This window comes from Phyllostomus discolor, chromosome 3, assembly GCF_004126475.2.
Source record: "Phyllostomus discolor isolate MPI-MPIP mPhyDis1 chromosome 3, mPhyDis1.pri.v3, whole genome shotgun sequence".
Taxonomy (NCBI): domain Eukaryota; kingdom Metazoa; phylum Chordata; class Mammalia; order Chiroptera; family Phyllostomidae; genus Phyllostomus; species Phyllostomus discolor.
This window is the reverse complement of record NC_040905.2, coordinates 210,962,622-210,983,078: the sequence shown is the minus strand read 5'-3', so window position 1 is coordinate 210,983,078 and position 20,457 is coordinate 210,962,622. Positions and strand designations below refer to the sequence as shown.

At 59.9% G+C, this 20,457-nt stretch overlaps 1 protein-coding gene across 2 annotated transcripts in view; it reads right to left on the bottom strand.

Moving 5' to 3' along the window:
* ABL1 (ABL proto-oncogene 1, non-receptor tyrosine kinase) overlaps positions 1-20,457 on the bottom strand; it is a 100,663-nt gene that overhangs the window by 3,883 nt on the left and 76,323 nt on the right. For both annotated transcript variants that reach the window (XM_028526812.2, XM_028526821.2), the window contains exons 4-10: positions 14,650-14,922; positions 8,708-8,792; positions 7,901-8,078; positions 5,901-6,085; positions 3,868-4,020; positions 1,706-1,795; positions 1,138-1,302 (exon numbers count right to left, since the gene is read on the bottom strand). In XM_028526812.2, the coding sequence (XP_028382613.1) occupies positions 1,138-1,302; positions 1,706-1,795; positions 3,868-4,020; positions 5,901-6,085; positions 7,901-8,078; positions 8,708-8,792; positions 14,650-14,922 (1,129 nt within the window). The remainder of the gene's footprint in view (positions 1-1,137; positions 1,303-1,705; positions 1,796-3,867; positions 4,021-5,900; positions 6,086-7,900; positions 8,079-8,707; positions 8,793-14,649; positions 14,923-20,457) is intronic.

The following is a 20,457-nucleotide window of genomic DNA, read 5'->3' as shown; positions in this document are numbered from 1 at the left end:
CCCCAGTCGACCAGCGGCGGGCAGAAGCGAACACGACAGCCCATCGCCGGCCCCTTCCTGAGCCCGCAGTGCCCAGAGCAGCCCCCCTCCCACTGCTCGGCTGCCGGAAACCCCCACTGACAGGGAAGGACAAAGGGCCCGAGGTTCCGGGTGGTGTGCGCGCCGTGGCCTCTGCCGTGCGCTGAGCGAGGCGATCGGGGTGTTGGGAAAAAGCACTGTAATTTGGACATGTTTCTTATGTAAGCTCTTCAGCACATGTTTTATACTTAATGTAGTCGTGCAGTAGTATGTGTGTATGCGCTTTACACGTGTAGGCTGCACGTTCAACTTCTTTAAACTCAGGTTTATGATTTAGAAAGCTGGGACCATGGTTCTGTAGATTCTGTTTCAAAACATCCCATCATTCTGCCCTGACTGGCGTGGCCCAGTGGACTGAGTCCTGGCCTGAGAACCAAAGGGTCCCTGGTCCGATTCCCAGTCAGGGCACACACCTGGGTTGAGGGCCAGGTCTCCAGTAGGGGGCGTGCAAGAGGCAGCCACACACTGACGTTTCTTTCCCTCTCTCCCTCCCTTTCTAAAAATAAATAAAATCTAAAATAATAATAATAATAATAATAATAATAAATCCCACAATTCTGGTTTTGCCCTGTCCCTCCCCCCAGTCCGTGGTCCGTCAGAGCGCCTCCTGCACACCAGACGACGGCCTGCCTGCGACACCCGTTCCGCTGGTCTGCAGCAGGACCCCCAGACTTCTGGGGTTCGGGAGGCAGGGGGACAACCGCCACGTCGGAGCAGCCCGGCGCACAGGAGGCACCAGGTCCGACTGCTGACAACATCGGAGGCCGCTCCTGAGCCACTGCCACCTCCCTGGCACCTCTCAGACACCAGACAGGACACCGGCTCGGGGCCACAGCTCTGGGCGAGACAGGAAAAGGGGGGCTCCTTTCTCGGGTTTCCTAAGCACCTCTGAACCATCAAAGCCCACGGCTCCTAATGATTCCTGGGGTGGGGGCAGGGTGCTGCGGGCGGAGGAGAACCTTCTTTTCAACGTGGATGCCGTGGGGTCTGTCTGCCCTTCCGTGCAGGCTCTACTCACTGCTCCCCCCGCCTCCCTGGCCCGGGCCTCCGGGGACATACCGGGCTCCCCCGGGCCCCTGGAGTGGGGCGCCTCAGGCACGTCGGTGCCGTCTTTGTGCTCCGTGGCCCTCCTGGAGGTCCTCGTCTTGGTGGGCAGCTCTGGCGCCTGCAGCAGAGTACTCGCAACTGCTCGCATGCCTTTTTTCCCCAGCTCCTTTTCCACTTCTAAGAAGCACCAAAACAAAGCAAAACAAAAACAAAAAATAAACGAAAAAAAAAGAAAAAAAAATCCATGAAGACCGGCAGCCATCAGGGGTGGTATCATTCGGTTATGTTGGTTTTCTTTCTCTTTTTAAAGCAACAGTGGTCATCCGCACACGTTTATAGAAAAGAGGGAGGTGATGATGAAGAAACAACACCTGGAAGTTTCCAGAACTCTGCATGGCCACCAAAGACAGCTTCCACAGTCCACCCCCCCCCCCGGCCCTCCGGGCTCAGACTGCTTGTTGGCCCGCGCGCCTCCCCCTGGAAGCGAACTCAAGGGCCAGAGCTGGAGCCCCCATAGCCGTCCCTCCTGCCCCAACCTCTCGCCCGGCCGCGGGCGGGGCCCCGAGGGCGGGCACTTTACCGTCGGAGATGCTGGACTCCTGGAACATGGTTTCAAAGGCCTGGTGGATTTCGGCGAAGGAGGGCCGGTCGGAGGGGTTCCACTGCCAACCTGGACGGACGAGACCCCGATCAGACCACCCCAGAGGCCTTGCCAACGAGCATGTAGCTACCTAGCAGTCCTCACGGAAAAGTCTAGAGATGAAAGCAGCGCTCCGTTCCTGCTGCCCATCTTTCGGTGTGACGAGTGAAAGTGACGAGTGAAAGTGGCGAACGCCACGGCGCCCTGTTCCAGACATTACAAATGTGCAGAGCCTAGACGCTGACGGGGACGGGGACTATCAGCCCCCCGACTCTGAGCTGCTGACAGCCGGAGCTGCGTCTCAGACACACTTCTCCCCGCCCCGCGCTGGCGGGCGCAGAAGGCTCCTCGGCCAGACGGCTGCCTCCTGTCTCGCCCCTGCTTCCTGCTTACCAGGGCCCCGCGTCCTCGCCAGCACAGAAATGCTAATCAAAACAGGATTAGACCGAGGATTAAGGACTGATCCGGCCCAGTGTTGGAGGGGACGCTGAGTCACTCACGGCACGTCTCGGGGGGGGGGGGTACCCGTCGGCACCACCTGCTCTGGAGAACAGTTTGGTAAGAACCATCAAGACGGAAAAGGCGCGAGGCCCTCCAGCCAACAGCTGCACTGTCAGGGACGCCAGCTCGACGCGGGCATGTGTGAGTGAGGGTGCTCGCCCCCACCCCGCACGTAATGAATGGCAGAACCCAAACACGCGTGTAAGACCCCTGAACGAACGTGTGTCACGCGAGGCCCGGGCGAGTGGGCACACCGTCTAACGGACGCAGGGAGCGAGATGAACGCCAGCGGGGGCGGAGGAGAGGCGGGGAGCTCTGCTCTGCGGACACGCGGGGTGAGCGTGCCGGCCAGCCAAGGGCAACGGCAGTGGCAGGAAGGAGCTCATAAATGTGACACAAGGGAGGGGCCCAAAATAACCCCCGGAATTTATTTCTAAAACGTTGTGTATTTAGTCTTACACGTTTAAGTTTCAGTCACCTTCAAAGCGCTCTCCCTTGGATGCAGTACACCTGTTGAGACGTTTTTTCCCACTGATCAGTTTTTTGAACTCGTCGATTTTGGTGCCTTTTAGTGCTTTTGCTGTTTTTTCTTTTTGTTTTTGTTTGTTTGTTTGTTTGACCTCCTCTGCATCAGCAGAACGTTGCCCTTTGAGGACGTTTTTCATTTGGGGGAACAAACGAAAGCCACTCGGGGCGAGACTGGGTGAACAGGGAGGGCGGGGCACGGGGGTCCTGCCGCTTTCGGTCAAAAACTGCTGAACAGTCAGCCTGGTGGGCAGGTGCGCTCATAATTCACCCACCATGAAATGGGCAAACACGTTGAAAGTCTTCCAAAAAAAAAATCACCAAAGCCAAACACAGCCTCTCACAACAACACCAGCTGGTACACTGATACAGATGGGTTCCTAGAACACCCACCTAGTGGGGGCAGTCTGCACTAACAGGGCTCCACCCTCCAGAAGATAATTGTGCGTTTTTTTTTTGCGGGGGGGGGGGGGGGGTCCTTCCCTTGTAAAACCAACCGGATAAACATCCCCTGGAGTTTCTACCTACTATAGCAGCAGAAGGTCTGAAGGCAGGCCCAGGAACTTATATTGATTAATAAGAAATCCAAGTTTGGCTGGCTGGCGTAGCTCAGTGGATTGAGCGCGGGCTGCGAACCAAAGCATCGCAGGTTCGATTCTAAGTCAGGGCACATGCCTGGGTTGCAGGCCACGGCCCCCAGCAACCGCACATTGATGGTTCTCTTTCTCTCTCTTCCTCCCTCCCTTCCCTCTCTAAAAATAAGTAAATACAATCCTTTTTAAATTTTCTTAAAAAAAAAAAAAAAAAAAAAAAGAAATCCAAGTTTGGTATGCCTCAATCCCAGTTTCATATTCAACCCAAACACCCTCCCACAGAAACACTACGCATGAAGGAAAGTGTGCAGACACCAGAAGAAGTCTGCGAAGTCTGCAGCAACCTGCTCCGCTCGCTGCCCCACAGACGGGGAGCGAAGGGAGGAGACGGAACACCCTCCCCCTCCCTCCACACACACGCTCGGCCGGGCCATGGGCTGCTGCGCAGGCCCACGCGGGGCTTGAGAACTGGCGGGCGCTCACATGCTCGCATGAGTTCGTAGACCTTCTCCGGGCAGCCTTCCGGGCGCTCCATGCGGTAGTCCTTCTCGAGCAGCTCGTACACCTGGGACAGGTCGATCCCCGGGTAAGGCGACATGCCATAGGTGGCAATCTCCCAAAGCAGCACTCCAAAGGCTGGGAGAAAAGTAGATGAGAAGGGTTATTTGGGACACGTAAGATTTAAGTGTCCTGCATTTGAAACGAGTGACCTGTGTGGAAGATATCAGAGGAAGCGCACCCTCAGAGGTAGGCCAGGCGCTGGCGGTCTACCGGGCTTTTCATGACCACCAGGCCAGCCCAGCCCAGGCCGGAATGTTCAGTCCGCTCGGCCCCGCAGACCAGAACACGCCGATGGAGAGAACAGGACTGGGCTCACGAGCCCCGCCAGGGCCCTGCAGGCCACACGACCGCACCTCGGTGGCATTAAGTCAGCAGCCCACTGCTGCTCCAGCTCCGGGACCGGCCGGCTCTGGGACGACAACAGGCCCCTCCCCTTTCTGGAGCACAAGATTGTCTCCAAGGCCCCTTCCGACTCTAAAGGTTAACAAAAATCTTATAAAATCTTTGAAAGTTTTGCAAGCCCAGAGTAGAGCCTTGAAATTCCTCATCCCATGAAAGAGCGCAGAACCAGCCCCGCGCAGACATGGGCGGCTCAAGTCCAGGGTGGGGGGTGCGGCCTGGAACATCCCACTGTTCCGGACGGCAGACCCGGGTCGAAAGCTACAGCGGTCTCATCGGAAGGACCAGGAGTGAAGCGAAGTTCCCACCGGTCAAAGGTGAGACAATCCGAGTATCATCAGTAAGGAAAATAACTACGGCTTCAAACACATCGAGTACATTTTAACACTTTATATACAAGTTCATCACATCACCAAAAACCGCACCAGAAACCCCACCGGTCACCACGGGAGGACTGGGGAACCAGCTCGTTGCTGTGAAAGCCGGTGGATAGCGGCACGAACACTGCGCCGGGCCTGCCTCTCCGGGCGCCCCACACCCTGAGTGACCGCACGGGGGACGGGGGGCCGCGCCCTCTCTCGGACATGCTGCGCTAACAACGAGCAGGGAGTGAGAGAACCAGGGAACGGCCACTTGGCGACCTCCACGGGATCAGCGGAGCCGGGCGCCAGTGACGGCTGACATCATGAAGAAAGCGAACAACTACGCACCTACTGATGGAAAACACCCCACTGCCTGTGAGGAACTCGTAACTAAAAGAAAAACACGTCAAACCCACATGGGACAAGCAGTTCAGACCCAACTGCCCACTTGGCGGGGACACTGGAGAGAGGGGAGCATTACGTCACAGCACGTGGCAATCCAGCACGTGGGGAAAGGTAAAGGGTAAGCGACAGCGTTTCTTTAAGAAACAAACCGAGAGAAGCAGACGGAGAAGGGACCTGCGGCCTGGAGGGGTCTGCAGGAACGTGCCAGCTGACCCCTCGTGTGAACCGTACTCCCGTCCAGCTCAGTGCCACCAGAGTGTAACACGGAAGTACAACGTCCATGACTCAAAGGGAAAGTGGAACTCTTCCTGGACAGTTGACAATATTCAGAAACGACTGTCAATTTCGGGAGACGAGGCGACTTGATGATGCGAATAAAAAGCCATCTTTAAGACACACTCATTCTGAAATATTTAAGGACAAAATGTGGAGCCCGGGAGTTGCTTCAAAACCCGCGGGCCGGGGAGGGGGCGGGACGGAGGCGGCGGCCGGTAAGGCTGGGAGATGCGTGCTCGCCAGGCCCTTGGGCTTCGCCAGGGCACGCTGCCCTTGGCCGTAGTAAGAAGCGCTTTAAACCAGGAAACACGAAAACGCTGTCCATGAGGCTTCAGGGGCAGCACGGGCGGCGCCCTGCTGGAAGCCGGAACCTAACTACCGACGTTCCCGACACGGACAGAGGCAGCAGGAGCAAACGCTCGGGAGAACGAACCCACTGACCAACGAGCAAGCAAACCACCAGGAGAAGCGGCGGCGCCCCGGGCGGGCGAGGAGGGGGCCGCCAGCCCTTACCCCAGACGTCGGACTTGATGGAGAACTTGTTGTAGGCCAGGCTCTCGGGCGCCGTCCACTTGATGGGGAACTTGGCCCCGGCGTGGGCCGTGTAGGTGTCCCCCGTCATCAGCCTGCTCAGGCCGAAGTCAGCCACCTTCACCAGGTGGTTCTCCCCCACCAGGCAGTTCCGGGCGGCGAGGTCTCTGGGGAGGGAAAACGTGCATCCGTGAGTTCCCCGCTGGCTTCCCAGCTTCGCCAACCCACCACTGACACCGGGGAAAAGGGGTCCGGTCCCCCCGGCACTCACACTGAATCCCCCCGGTGAGCAGAGAGCCCTCCCCTCAGCACCCGCTGGGATGCCCAGCACGGTGAGACGCAGCAGAGGGAGCCCCCCGGGGTGGGGGGGTGTTGGGGGGGCTCCTGGGCCCTGCGACCCGGAGCGAGGTGACTGTGCTGGGACTCGGTCGCCTCATCCGTAACATGAAAACGACAGAAACAGCCCCCACTTCTGAGGGTCGTTAACATGGGGAGGGCTTCGGCCGATGCCCAGAGAGCCGCAAGCGTGGTCACCTAGGTGGTGAGTGCTGCTCTGCGCCCGGAACCAGGGACGTGCACGCACAGCCCGTTCCCCATCTTGGGGAGCTCCCGCGGGGGTCGGCCGCCGCTCGTCCCATCGGGACTTGGACTCGGGAGGGCGAGTCAAACACGGCCCAGAGCGCTCTCTGCCCAAATCAGGTTTCCTGCTCTCCTCTTCCTCTCTGACGCGTACCCGACTGTTTCCTGAGACTCCTCTCCCGGACAAACAGCTTCCTCCCACTTCCTGACTCCGCCCGGGAGGCAGGCAGGAGGGGTCTCATCTTCGGTTCAAGGGTGTTAACCGTGAAATCGCAAGGCAGCCGGGGGTGGAGGAGTGAGGAGAGGCAGCAGCCCGATCACCAGCCGCCGGGGGAAATTAAACACAGGAGACTTGTGCCTAATGGGATTTTGGGGGAGGGACTTTAAGCCTGTCCAAACGAAGAGGGAACGGGCCTAGCTGTGCACGGCAAACCAGGAGTCAAGAAATCTCAATTTGCAGCCTCACAGGGCTCACGCGCGTGAGTGACAGCAGCACGTGAATCCGGGTGTCACCAAGCAGGGAAAACGTCTTGCAAGGAACCGCCAGCGTCTCGCCCGCACCGCCCCCGCTCCTCGCCGCGAGAGCACGCGCGCAGGCTGCCCCCGCGGGTTAATTGGGTGGGAAGGTCGCGGCGCTGGCGCGGAGAACATCCTGTGTAACAGGCGCCGGCAACACCCATCAGGCCCTGCCCCGCACGGACTGTCACTCTGCTAGGAAGCCATTTCCACCACCCAAGAATGCCAATCCCGAGATAATTGCGGCGCGCTTGAAGGTCAGAACACTCCAGGCTCTAAAACAGCGAAAACGCTTAACTCAGAACCACGGGCGCACGCCTCTGACAACTGCGGGGACACGGCTGCACCGGATGACAGCAAGTCTGGGGGGGGGGGGGAGGAACTGATAATGAAGAGACGGGGCGGCGGAGGGGGGAGGGCACAAGATGCAGACGCAAACCCAACGCACTGGGTACTGCGCGGGTCCCTGTAACAGCGACGCCCGCTGCTCTCAGGCAGGGGCCGTGAGGACGCGAGCCAGGCTGGGAGGGGCGATGAGGCCCCCTTCAGGAGCTGCGATTGGTGTCGGGAAGGACACCTTTTACGAATCCTTTAACACTCTACTCGGTCAAAGCGGCTCCAAAGTGAGCTGCTTCCTGCCCCGGGGTAATGAACTGCTCTGCTGGCCCGGAGTCCGGGCCTGGCCGGGTTTAGCCCTGGCCGCTCCGCCAAAGCTGGCCACGCCAGGAACCCGGTGTCTGCCTCCGTTCCGAGGCCTCGCACGTGGCCGGCACGAACGTTGGAGGCTAAGCCCGAAGTCCTCAGAGGCCAGGGCTTTCTGCAGAGGGACCCCGGGCCCCAGGCTCACCCCAGGGCTCTGCGGGGAGGGCCGCCCGGCCGGCTCCTACCTGTGGATGAAGTTTTTCTTCTCCAGGTACTCCATGGCCGACGAGATCTGCGTGGCCATGTACAGCAGCACCACGGCGTTCACCTCCTGCCGGTTGCACTCCCTCAGGTAGTCCAGCAGGTTCCCGTAGGTCATGAACTCGGTGATGATGTAGAACGGGGGCTCCCGGGTGCACACCCCTGCCAACAAGACGCGGAGGGCCTCAGGGTGCCGCCACCAGCCGAGCGCACGCCAGGAAGGGCCGGCGCCAGAGCAGAGTGCTTCCGGCGCGGCAGCTGGCTCTGCCCCGACGTCCGGGGTCTGACTTCTCGTCCGGTTCCAGGCCCTCGTGACTCACTCGAGGCCACATTCACGCGGGAAGGACACGGTCACCCTCTCCTCCACCTCCCAAGCCAGCGGACACGCACAGAGCAGCCGCCGGTGGGCGCAGGCCGAGGCCAGGCCCACACCAACACGCCTCTGTCACCGCTAGTCCGCCCGCCGGCAGTCACCCGTGTCCGGGGTCGGGCCTGCCTGCAGGACCACGCCAGTGAGGGGCGTTAACGGCCCCCAGGTCCTAGAAGCCAGTCTGAGACGGGTGTGTCACCGCTTCCAGACACCAGTTTCAAGTGCTCCCCTCTCTCTGCCACGCCCCTTCCCATCACACACCACCAGCCACTCGGTCCCACACGGGCCCCCGCGGCCAGCGGCTGAGCGTGCGGGGAGAACAGCTGCCGAGCCAGGAATCTCGGCCCAGCCGGCCGTCTGCCTGCGCTGGAAGGGCGCCGTGCCACCCGGAGGGTCCGGTGCGAGGGCCGCACGCACTCACCGAGCAGCTGCACCAGATTGGGGTGCTTGATCTCCTTCATCACCGCGGCTTCCTTCAGGAACTCTTCCACCTCCATGGTGTCTTCCTGCAGGAAAGAAGGGGTACAATTATGTCAGCAAGGCCTGGCTGGCGCAGCTCAGTGGACTGAGTGCAGGCTGTGAACCCGCCGGTTCAAAGGGTCGCCGGTTCGATTCCCAGTCAGGGCACATGCCAAGGCACAGCCCGTTGCCACTCTGCTCAAGGCTCCGTCAAACATAGAAACAAGTTACTGTTCTCTAAAAACAGCGAGCTGCTCTACCGGTTCCATGTCATCGGCGGTCTCTGGGTCAAGCCCCCCGGGGGAACGGAGCTATCCTGCTGCCACCCTCCGGCTGCTGGCTCTTCCGAGTCCTCTTTGCCCCTGAGCGTGCTCGGCTGCCCACACCGTTCTGGGCCTGTGGTGCTCTGGTTTCCCAGGGAGGCACACGGGTGTCAAAGGCTCTCGGAGGGACCAGCGGCTTTCAGGATCTTGCTCGGACAAGAGTATGTTAAAAAAGTAGCTGTCCCGTGAATTTCTAGACACGTGGAGTGTTTTTTATGTTGAAGCACCGTGTCACAAACCAAGGACGGTGGCATTGTCTCAGAAAGAGTGTTTTTATGTTGAAGCACCGTGTCATAAACCACGGACGGTGACAGCGTTTCAGAAACACCATCGGCTCCTCCAGCCACTGTCCCTTTTCCAGACAAACCGCGTCCCACATCCTGAGACTCAGGCACGCAGACCAAGGCAGCTCTCAAAGGCATCATCCCTCTCCGCTTCCCGTCTCTCTCTCTCTCCGTGCATTCGTATGCACGCACGCACGCACACACACGTGCAGTCAGCACGAATAAATCCCCTTTCTTTCGGGACAACTGGCGTGGGCTTGTCTCCCCCTGCTGGACTCAGACCCGGTCCACCGTCTACCGTGCACTGCTGGCTGCACGCCGCACGCGGCCGTGCTAACCTGGAGGTGCCCCCAGCGCTCTCTCCCGCTGTGTTCCTTCACTTTTGTTTAAAAATTCGCCATCATCGTTTTGAAGCAAATTCCTCCATTTACACGGCAAGATGAAACTGAGATGAACTAGGGTTCTGACAACACTGAGAAAAAGCTGTGGGTTTCGACCTCTCCGCACAGGGACCGGCCGGACGCGGGCGAACCTCCTGGCCGGCGCCGCCCAGGCCCTGCCCCCGTGTGACGGCGGTGAGTGGCTCCCGGAGGACACGGCACAGGGGCTGCCTCTGAGCTGCTCTCTTCTCGCCTGCGAGACGGAGGGAAAGGCCGCGCCCACTGCGAGCACGGAGTGCCAGGCGCAGTGCCCAGACCTGGGCTGGCGCCGCACCCGCGGACCTCGCCTCTGCCGCCAGGAAGACAGAGGCCCTCTACGCCCGACGGGCAGGCGAGGCAGCCCGCCTGTGCGGAGGACAGCGGCCCTTCCATGCCGCGCTGTCTTTCTCACAGGCGCGGGCTCCCAGACTCGGCGTCTCACGGGAACCTTTGGGCTGGCACCGGCACCCCGGCCTCAACCCCGAGAGCAGGTACCCCAGGTCTTGAAGAAGGACACCGTGTCTGCGGACAGTTCCGCACCCCGCTGCCGCAGCACAGCTGTCAGGGCCCCAGCCCCGGACCAGGGCTCCCGTCTGGGAGGCCGGTTTCCACATGTCTCCGGTTCTCACCCAAAGGCAGGTGGACCAGGTCACAACCCCAGGGAAGCGCCCCCTTCACCCACCAGGAGGCCGGGTCTGTGCGTCTGAGAACACAGGAAGGCGGGGCAGTTTCTGAGCGCAGCCAAAGAAGGTGGTTCATGCACCAGATGTGGGACCTGAACCCAGGCAGCCCAGGAGAAACCGCCCCACAGAGAAAGCCCCAGAGCTCCGATCCCCAGGTACAGCTACTGCACGGGGCTCCGCGGCCAGAAGAGACGCCACTGCCAGGCCCAGTGCAGAGCGGCAACAGCGGGCCCTGAGCCTCGCGGCCCCCTTGTGCATGGCCTCCCCGTGAGGTCGGAGAGCCACTGTGTGGACTGTCCAGTGCCAGGGCTGTCACGGAGCCTCTCTTCTCTGCTCGCGCCTGGAGCGCTCCAGGAAACCCAGTCTCCTGGGGGGAAGGGACAACAACGCACCCCAGACCAAGCGCACCCTGGGCCGGGGAGGGCACGGTGACCAGGCCCCTCCTCGCCACCCCCGGCAGAGGGAGCCAGGTGCGAGCTCCCCGGGAGGCACTCGGGAGGAGCAGCAAAACCAACCGTGCACGTGGTCTGTGACCCAGCAGGCCTGCCCGAGGGGCTGACCCCCGGGACACTCGCCTGCCACGTGTGCACGCAAGGGGCGTGCGCCCGTGGCTCCGCTGTGCCAGCCAGGGACTGGGAGGGACACTAACGCCCGTGGAGGGCCGGTGCCTTCTGGAACACAGCCACACCGGAACGCGACAAGCCACACCGGAACGCGACAAGCCCACGCGCGCCGGCGAGTCACACCAAACGGGCCGCAGACGGGACAGAGCAGGGCCCGCAGCACGCCGCCACAGGGCGAGAGGCAGCGCACACGCCGGCTGCCTCTGGGAAGACGCAAAGCTCGGGGGCAGGAGGTGGCGCCTGCTATTTTAATGGCAGACGAGCCGGTTAACTAACGATTCGATCTTGACGCCCCAACTAGACTAACTCAGGCTTTTGCAAATTACGTAACCCACGCAACTGTTTCACAGGAAAGGGCCGACTTACGAACTAACTTTTGGAGCACGGCTCACGTGAAACGTGGGGCTTTGTGTACTTGGCAGTCGGCTCTCTGAGGCACAGCCTGCCTCTAGCGGGGGGGGGGGGGGGGGGGGGGAGAGCCACGCCTGCGGCCTACTGGATACCGTCAAAATTCGCAGGAGCAGTTGGTTCCCCATCAGCGGTCCTCGGCTGTAATTCCAGCTTCCCACCCATAGGGGGCAGCCTAGTGCCTCCTTTCTTCTCCTCTCTCCTTATGCCCTGAGGGTAAGGGACCAAGGCTGCCTGCGGTCCAATGGGAAGTCCTGGTTAAAGGTAGGGTCCTGCTCCCCCTGCTGGTTAAGGAAGGGCTGGCCTGCCCTTTGAGGGGCCAGCAACACAAACCAGGGGGGACAGGCAGGAGGAGGAGATGGACTGGGGGGCCCAGGGGACCTGGTGCAAAGCTGGGCAAACACACGTCTGGGCTAGAGCTCTGAGGGTCTCCCGAGGAGCCTTGAAGTGAGTGGGGGAAAGGTGATTTTTAAGACACACTGACTGTGGTTCAAGTGCACTTTTCGTGGCAGCTGAGGAGTAAGAACCTGAGCGATGACATAGCACCAACTGGGCCGTGGAGCAGGGCTGGGTGTGAAGCCGGGCTCTGCCTCTCCGGGCTGTGCGCCGGCAACAGGCCATTCACTCACTGACCTCCCCGTGCTCCAGCCCCCCCCCCCCAATGGTGGTAAGAACAGCACCTCCCTTCTCCGCAGCTGCTGCACAGTGTCGACGAGATGCTCTGTGCAAGGCGCTCCGTGCTCTGCCGGAGCTCGGCGGGTGTCAGCCGTCACTGTCACTCACAGCCCACTCGGGCCCCCCACCTCCAGAGCGGAGACGGATGCTCCCGGCACTGATGCTCACCCTGCCCGGCAGGTGGGGTGCGGGGATGTTTCCTGAGCAGGGTGCGGGGAGGGAGGGGCCCTCCGCTCCGCAGCCGCCCAGTGCCACGCTGTGGGCTGGCGTCCTCCGGGAGACCGCGCACTCCCCTTTCCCTGGCCGGCTGCCCCCTGGGGCTCTACTCCCAGACCTCCATGCCACCAGGGGCGGTGACCTGGGGCTGTGAACTAACACGGCTCTCGGGAAAGTCACTAGAAGCACGTAGTGAGAAGCTGAATGACACATCACCGGTGAAGTGTGCCCTAAAACCACCGCTTCCAGACCGTCCTGGTTCCCTGGGGTAAGAAAGCCACCAGCGGCGGCACTGAGCTCCACGAGGCCCCACCCTGAACCCCTCCTTGGTGGGGGGGGGGGGTTCCGAGAACACTGCAGCAGCGGCTCCTCGGCGGGGCTCCCCCACAGGTCACGGTGTACGAGCTCTGTCTCTTTTTAAAGTTTCAAACAGTCCTTGCCTGAATTAAAATCTAGTGGGTTTTTTTTCTCTTCCTTGTTTCATTTTTGCAAATCCTAGCAAATGCGCAGGTGGTGCCTAGGCCTTTAACAGGGTCTCCGGCTGGTCAAGGCCCAGTGTCTCTGGGCCGAGTCGTCCACTGGGCGCCGCATCCGGGCGCAGCGGCACAAGCACACGCCCCTCCCTGGCGGGACTCACCGGATCTGGGAGAGGTGGGCAGTGGCTGTTCAGTTCTTTCCAGGGCTCACCAGTGCAGCCACCTCTTGAAACTCGAACCCTATCGTCACGTTCCTGGGCCTCAAGCCCTGCCGTGTGCTCCGCTGCCTCCAGGATAACACCCCAGCGACCTCCGACTTGTGTCTCCTCTGACCTCTGTTCCCTTGGCCAGCTCTGTTCCTCCCTCCACTGTGGCCCCAGCTCCCAATTCCCTTCCTGCTTTCTCCCTGCCCAGCAGAGCCCACCAGCCCCTCCATTCATTCCTGTGAAGTGGCACAGTGCCACGCTTGTACCTAAAACAGCCCGTTGAGCTGCACTACCATTATTGTTACACTTGCCCATTTCTCCTACCCAGACTACCGACCAGTGACCAGACTACCCTACCCACCCACACTGGCCTAAAGTAACGAACTCCGTCTAGTTCATTCTCACGATCCCAGTGTTAAGCCGGGGTCTCGCAAACAGAAGTGAGGAACTCAATAAATGCTTATTAATTTTTTTTTAAAGCCCTATTTGGAAAATATCCAGGAGGCCTCAAGGGCGACCCCAAATTATGCCACTGCCCCCCGCCCACAGTCTGGGAAGCCTCTGTGGGTTTCTAGGGCTGAAAAACGCAACCTTCTCTCTGTGTCAGCCACAAGTCACAGCTTCCGCTTCACCGTGCCCCCGGGTGAAGGGACCAGGGGCCGGGCGTCCCCAACAGGCAAGCGTTCGGGCTGCGCGGGTCCCATGGCGCGCACCTGACCGACTCCTGAGCAGCACACACACAGCTGGGCCCCTTTTCCCCACCAGCGGGTGTCTGGCTTCTTTTTCTTTAGCCACAGAAAGGGGCTCCCTCTCCATTTCTGTGCACTCGGCGGCAGCTCAGTCGGAGCTCACTTGAAACAAGCGAAAATACCGCGCGTCAACACTAGGGGGCACCCTCACCACAGGCGAAGCGCCCATCACCATTTTGAAGGAGGCTGCAAGTGAAATTAAAACTTCCTTCTCCGGCATCCTGAAGACTTCAAAGCACCTCGAAAGAAAAACCAACCACCTGGGAACTCCCCACACTCTGCCCCCGTTGAGGGGGCGAGAGAAAGTCACAGGCAACAAGAAACAAAGCGGGGGAGGGGCGCAGGTGCTCTGAGCTAGTAGGCAGACGCTTTAACCGGCATCTCCCTGACCCCAGACTCGGGGCACACAGGAGAGGGCGCGGGAACCCGCCAGCCACCGAACCCCGCTCGCCCTTCAGGTCTGCCAGCAAAAATCCGCAGAACTGTCAGGCGCACCGTGGCTGACGCTCCTTTCAAAACTTGAGGTTTTTATTTCCCTCCTCCCCTCAACTCTCAATAGGAAGCGATTCGAATGCCACACAGACGGAACGGAAACCCACGGCTTTGACAGACTCCCGCCGCGGAGCGGGGACACTTCCCCAAACCACGGCTCCCTCACCCGGACACCACAGCGCGCCCCGGCCCGACCCACCACACGCAGGACGCCGTGCGGCCACGAGAACGACCCGGCTCGGGCACAGAGCCACGCCGGAGCCAGCCCCCCCCGCACCCGGCCGAGGCCCCGCGAGCACGGGTGGCTCTGCATGTGCCGCCCGCCCCCCCCCCCCCCCCCGTGTGCCTACCTTCAGGGTCTTCACGGCCACGGTCAGGCTGTACTTCTTCCACACGCCCTCGTACACCTCGCCGTACTGGCCGCCCCCCAGCTTGTGCTTCATGGTGATGTCGGTGCGCTCCATCTCCCACTTGTCGTAGTCGGGGGACACGCCGTAGACCGTGGGCTTGTTGCGCTTGGGCGCCGGGTAGTGCAGGGTGGTGATGAGCCCGTCCGCCACGGTGGAGTGGTGGTGCACCAGCTCGGCCAGCGTGTTGAAGCGGCTCTCGGAGGAGACGTAGAGCTGTGGGCGGGGGGGGGAGGACACAGGGACAGGGACAGCCGTCGGCCCGGGGCAGAGGCAAACCCCAACGCCCCAACGCCGCCGGTAAGCCAGCTCCACCGAGCCCCCGGTTAACTTGCAGCGGAAGCGCAGGCAGAACCGCAGGCAGACGGCCCTCCTCGGGGGACCAAGGGCTGCACGCGGGCCGTGATCTGCTTGCTGCAGCGGACAGGGCAGTGAGATGCCCCAGGGCCCGCGCCTCCGCTGCTCGCCGGCCGAAATGCCCCACCTGCCCCACCCTCACAGCCTGCTTCTCTCCAGCCGTCCTGCGCCCGGTGTGAACGTCCATGAAGTCCCCCCCTCCAACCTCAGGTCACCTGTCCTCTCTGCTCCGCCCTCACCACTGACCGACCACACCCTGTTCTGCCAGCCCGTGTGGCGTCCGCCTGCGCCCACTAGGACGTCAGCCCCATGGGAGCGAAGCGCGAAGCTACCCGTTGCTACCCTGTGGCCGCCAGGTCAAGGACAAGAAGCGGGCATGTAAGGAGCACTCAGTGACAGTTGTCGGTTACATTAGGGAGGAGCAGAACTTACAACGTATTGCTGGTTGGAAGAGACATTGGAAAAAAAAAAGTTTATTAAAACCCATTCTTGTTACCCAGAATTATGTAAGTATTGAGATGTGACCAGAGACGAAAACCTCTAAACCAAACACAAAGGTCTTTCTCATCCCTACTGCCTGGACACAGGCCAGGCGGGCGGCATCAGGGGCCGAGACCTGCCCCGCCCAGCAGTGTGCCCGCTCGGGGCGCCCCGTCGGAGCTCTGGAGGGCGCAGTGGGCCCCGGAGGGGGGCTTCCCCAGCACAGGGAGGCCAGGAGGCGGAGTCCGGACACAGGCGCCGAGGGCCTCTCCATCCCGTGCAGGGCGGCACCGCGCGGGGCCCTCCACCCCGCTCCCGCCCACGCACAGCAGAGACCGGAGGAGACAGGGACGCGGCAGAGGGCGAAGGCGTGGGTGCCGGCAGCTGCCTTCTTCCTTCGCTGCTGTCTCAGTGATGTGGCGAGGGGGTCGATCCCACACTAAAATCCTCACGGAACACGTGGGCTCCAGGCACACAGCGGACCCTGCCGGCCCAGGAGGGGCAGCCATGGACCCTGAGGGCTGAGAGTATTGAGATCACGACGAGGCGCCCCCCCTGGGAAGATGGGGGAAGGAGGAGTACAGTCGGGACGTGAGGGTGCTGGGGCAGGGAGCGGGGGGGAGCGCACCGGTCAGCTGTGGCTGTGACACCTCAGTACTCAGGAAGAAGGGGGGGGGGGGCAGGCACACACCCAGGAGGGCAAGCGGTGGGCTCCGTCCGCTACTTTCGCTGCGTTACTGTGTCAGGTATTTCAGAAAAAGGAAATGAAAACAAATATACAAGTTGATCCCTTCTATAGCCTTCCACAGGGTAAATAAGATGCATTAACAAGGAGATTTTCTTTTTCTTTTCTTTTCTTTTTTTTTTTTTGCTGCTTGGGGAAATGACAATAAGTGAACTGTTAAGACTCAGGCAACACCACGGCAAACTGTGGCTTAGAGATTTATCATTCACAATCTTTTCGGTGCAATTCTGCTAAGATAAAATTCTGAGCAACCTGTCCCTGTGTGAGATGGTGCTTCCAACATGTACGAAGGCACCTTTCAGGATGAGGCGGCCGCCCGCCAGGCAGCCCGCTCCTACCCTTGAGCTCACTGAGGAGAATCCTCCCAGTGAACCGCTCCAGGGACCTGCCTGGACGCACCCCGGCCCCTCAATGCAGTAGGGCTGGCAGGGGGCAGTGGGGCGAAGGCAGCCCACAGAGCCTGCCCTCAGCATGCACAGCGCCCAGCACCCTCATCAGAGTTAGTCCAGATACAGGCCCGTGGGAGGCGGGGACAACAGCTCTTAAGCCCCGCCTCTCCCTGGGAGAGCTGCCAGGTGCCCAGCCACTTCGGGCGGCAGCTCCGAGCCCCGATCTCCGGTTAGTTCTCCTGGGTTGGCCGCGTGTTTCCCCACCCAGGAGAGGGGAGGGGAGAGAAAGCCACTCCAAGAAGGCACTCCCTGGAATCAAGAGTACCCCCCTGTTCCCCCTCCCCCACCCCCCACCTTGGAAACCCCTGGCACAGGACAGGGCAGGTCCCCAGGGAGCAAGGCTCCCCACTTCTCCGCCTGAGCATGAAAGGCGTGCCCCCAGCCCGGAGACCCCGCTCCTTCGACTGCACAGGATGCTGATGGCTCCCAAAGCCCCAGTTCACGGGGGATTTATGCTCGGTCTCATCCGATCCCCTCACAGGCTCCTTGGTTAGAGATTTCGGAGTTACTGGAGATTTCACTGAGCGGGCAGACTTTATCCTTTTCAATAATTAAATTCACCGACCCTGTGGCTTGGTTCATCTCTCAACATAAAATTCACACACCGAAACATTAAATGTTAAAACCACTCTCCCTCCCACGCACTGCACAGCCACCTTCCAATAGCCACAAAGTCCGACGGCTTCCTTCTGACTAGCTCTGGTTTCTGAGCGGCTCTGCCAGTGACCTGGGCGGTTTCCGCCGGGGACGCGTGGCGCCATCCGAGAAGAAAGTGAGACTGGCATGACACACAGCGTGTCGTCATGCTATGCGGCCGGCTGCAGAAACACGCTAGGCGCTCACCTGGGGCTGGGCCTCTTCCTGATCGTGCAGGAGCCCCGAAGACAGGACTCGTCAAAGAAGCTCAACGGAACCGCCTTGGTCCTCACAGGCTCAGCAGAGCTCATATTTGTGTGCCGGAGGCCCTGGGGTCCTGCCTCGGATACACTGTTTGCAGGCCCGGATACACGGTTTGCAGGCCCGGATACACTGTTTGCAGGCTGCACGGCCGGGAGCTCTGTTCCCAGGGCTTCCCGCACACCAGCAGCAAGGCGGTGCTCAGTAACTCAGCAGAGCTGCACACCACCCCAGTCTCCTCCAACAGGGAAGGTCGGCCAGGTTTTAGCAGGCTTTCCCCCTGGATGCCAGCACCTGCTGGGCCACTGTCAGTGCGTGTAAAACTTAAAATTCTACAGGTTACTCATTTGGCCCATCCTGCCATTCTGGCTAACACTGAAGCCCAAATTCTACTCCTGTCAACTCGCACCTGGGAATTCAGCAGACTGAGAAGATAAATGTCAGTGGGGCATCTCTTTGAACAAAATATTCCATCAAGGGCTCTAAGAAATGATGCAACCTGCCCTGGCTGGCGTGGCTCAGTGGATTGAGTGCCAGACTGCAAAGAAAGGGGTCGAGGGTTCAATTCCCTGTCAGGGCATGTGCCTGTGTTGTGGGCCAGGTCCCCAGCAGGGGGCGCACAGAGGAAACCACACATTGGTGTTTCTCTCCCTCTCCTTTCCCCTCTCTAAACATTTTTTAAAAAATATATTTTATTGCCCTGGCTGGCGTAGCTTAATGGATTGAGCTCGGGCTGGGAACCAAAGTGTCCCAGGTTCGATTCCCAGCCAGGGTACATTGCTGGGTTGCAGGCCATAACCCCCAGCAACTGCACATTGATGTCTCTCTCTCTCTCTCTCGCTCCCCCCTTCTCCCTCCCTTCCCTCCCTAGAAATAAATAAATAAAATCTTAAAAAATAATAAAATAAATAAAAAAGAAACGATTTATTAAAAAAATATATATATATTTTTTATTGATTATGCCAGTTGTCCCATTTGTTTAAGATTTCATTTATTTATTTTTAAAGAGGGGAAGGGAGGGAGAAAGAGATACAGAGAAACATCATTGTGTGGTTGCCTCTGATATGGCCCCCACTGGGGATCATGGCCCGAAACCCAGGCATGTGCCCTTACTAGGAATCGAACCTGCGACGCTTTGGTTTGCAGCCCGTGCTCAATCCACTGAGCTATGCCAGCCAGGACTCTAAACATTTTTTTAAATTAATTTTTTAAATGAAACTCCACAATGGCACCCCACAGAAGAAAGTAACCAGAAGAAGTAAGAAGATTTAAGGCAGGGGGTTGGGGGGGGGGATCAGTCTTCAATTTCATTATGTTGGCAGAGGGTCACAACTTTTGAGAGCGCACGGGAGAATGAGAACCAAAGCCGGGGGCATCTGAAGACTTTTAGGCCGTCAGGTCTCTTAGGAACGGTGTGGTCCTTTCGAGAGTCCAGCCCTAACCACCCCCAAGCCCGGGGCTCCGGCCCCGCCCCGAGCTGGCGGCCCTGCGCTGACCGCCTCCAGCCGCTGCCGAGGGTTCAGGACAGAGAGAGGTGACCCGGTGCCAAGAGGGTAGAGACAGAGAGAGAGCCTCTGGGGCCCGAGACAAGAATCTTTGAAATTCAGTGGTTTTCTAAAGATTGGCTAATTTGAAAATAAGAATTAAACCTGTTCAACCCCAGCCTGTCCCTCCCACCAACCTTATTTATATCTTCCCCTTAGGAACCCGACAAGGGCCCTGGCCGATGTGGCTCGGGGGGCTGTCTTTGTGGGCCAAGAGATGCCGATTCGATTCCTGGCCAGTTCCTGGCTGCAGGTTCCGTCCCCACGTGAGGCGGTGGATCGACATTTCTCCCCCCCACCCCCCCACCCCCGACATCAGCGGGCATGTCCCGGGGCGGGCGAGGGCAGACAGCAGCCCAAACAGGACCGCGGCGGAGCCCCGCCGCGAGCAGCTCCGGCAGTGCCGAGCCACACCAGCTCGTGTGTCACTGCGGTGCCTCCGGCCCCACGCTGTTCCCCACTCGTTCCAGGGAAAGGACCCCACCCCGCGCAGCCCCCTCAAGTGCAGCCCCCAGAGAGGGGAGCCTCTGCGGAGGGGCGGCCTGATGATGTCCCCGATGCCCCGCAGCTGCACCACGTCCGCAGGAGGGAACCGCGCGGCGCCTACGCCGATCTACATGCGCACGCCCCGCCCTCCCGTCGTCAGCTCTCGCCACTCTCCCTGCACGCACGCGCGCACGCACGCACGCACTGCACACAGAGAGGCGTGTGCCGGGTGTTTCCAAGCTGCACACTCGTGTGTTTTCATGGCCCACCAGGGGTCTATGAAATCAGTTTCGTGGACTAGGACCTGAATTTTTCAAAAACACGAAACAGAACAGCATGGAATACAAAACAGCAGAGTGCGCTGAATACGTCAGGGGCAGGCAGGGCTGGCCCTGGCCAGGTGGCTCGGTCGGTCAGAGCGTCGCCCTGATACGCCACGGCTGTGGGTTCGACCCCCCTCAGCTCACGCACAAGAGTCACCCAATGAGCGCAGAGATGAGTGGACAACAAATCGATGTTTCTCTCGCTAATAACAGAAAAATTTTTAAAAAAGAGCAGCCCTGGCTGGCGTAGCTCAGTGGATTGAGTGCGGGCTGCGAACCAAAGTGTCGCAGGTTCGATTCCCAGTCAGGGTGCATGCCTGGGTTGCAGGCCATGACCCCCAGCAACTGCACATTGATGTTTCTCTCTCTCTCTCTCTCTCTCTCCATCCCTTCGCTCTCTAAAAATAAATTCTTTAAAAAAATAAAAAATAAAAATAAAGAGTGAGCAGGGTTTCACAAACCGACTGTTG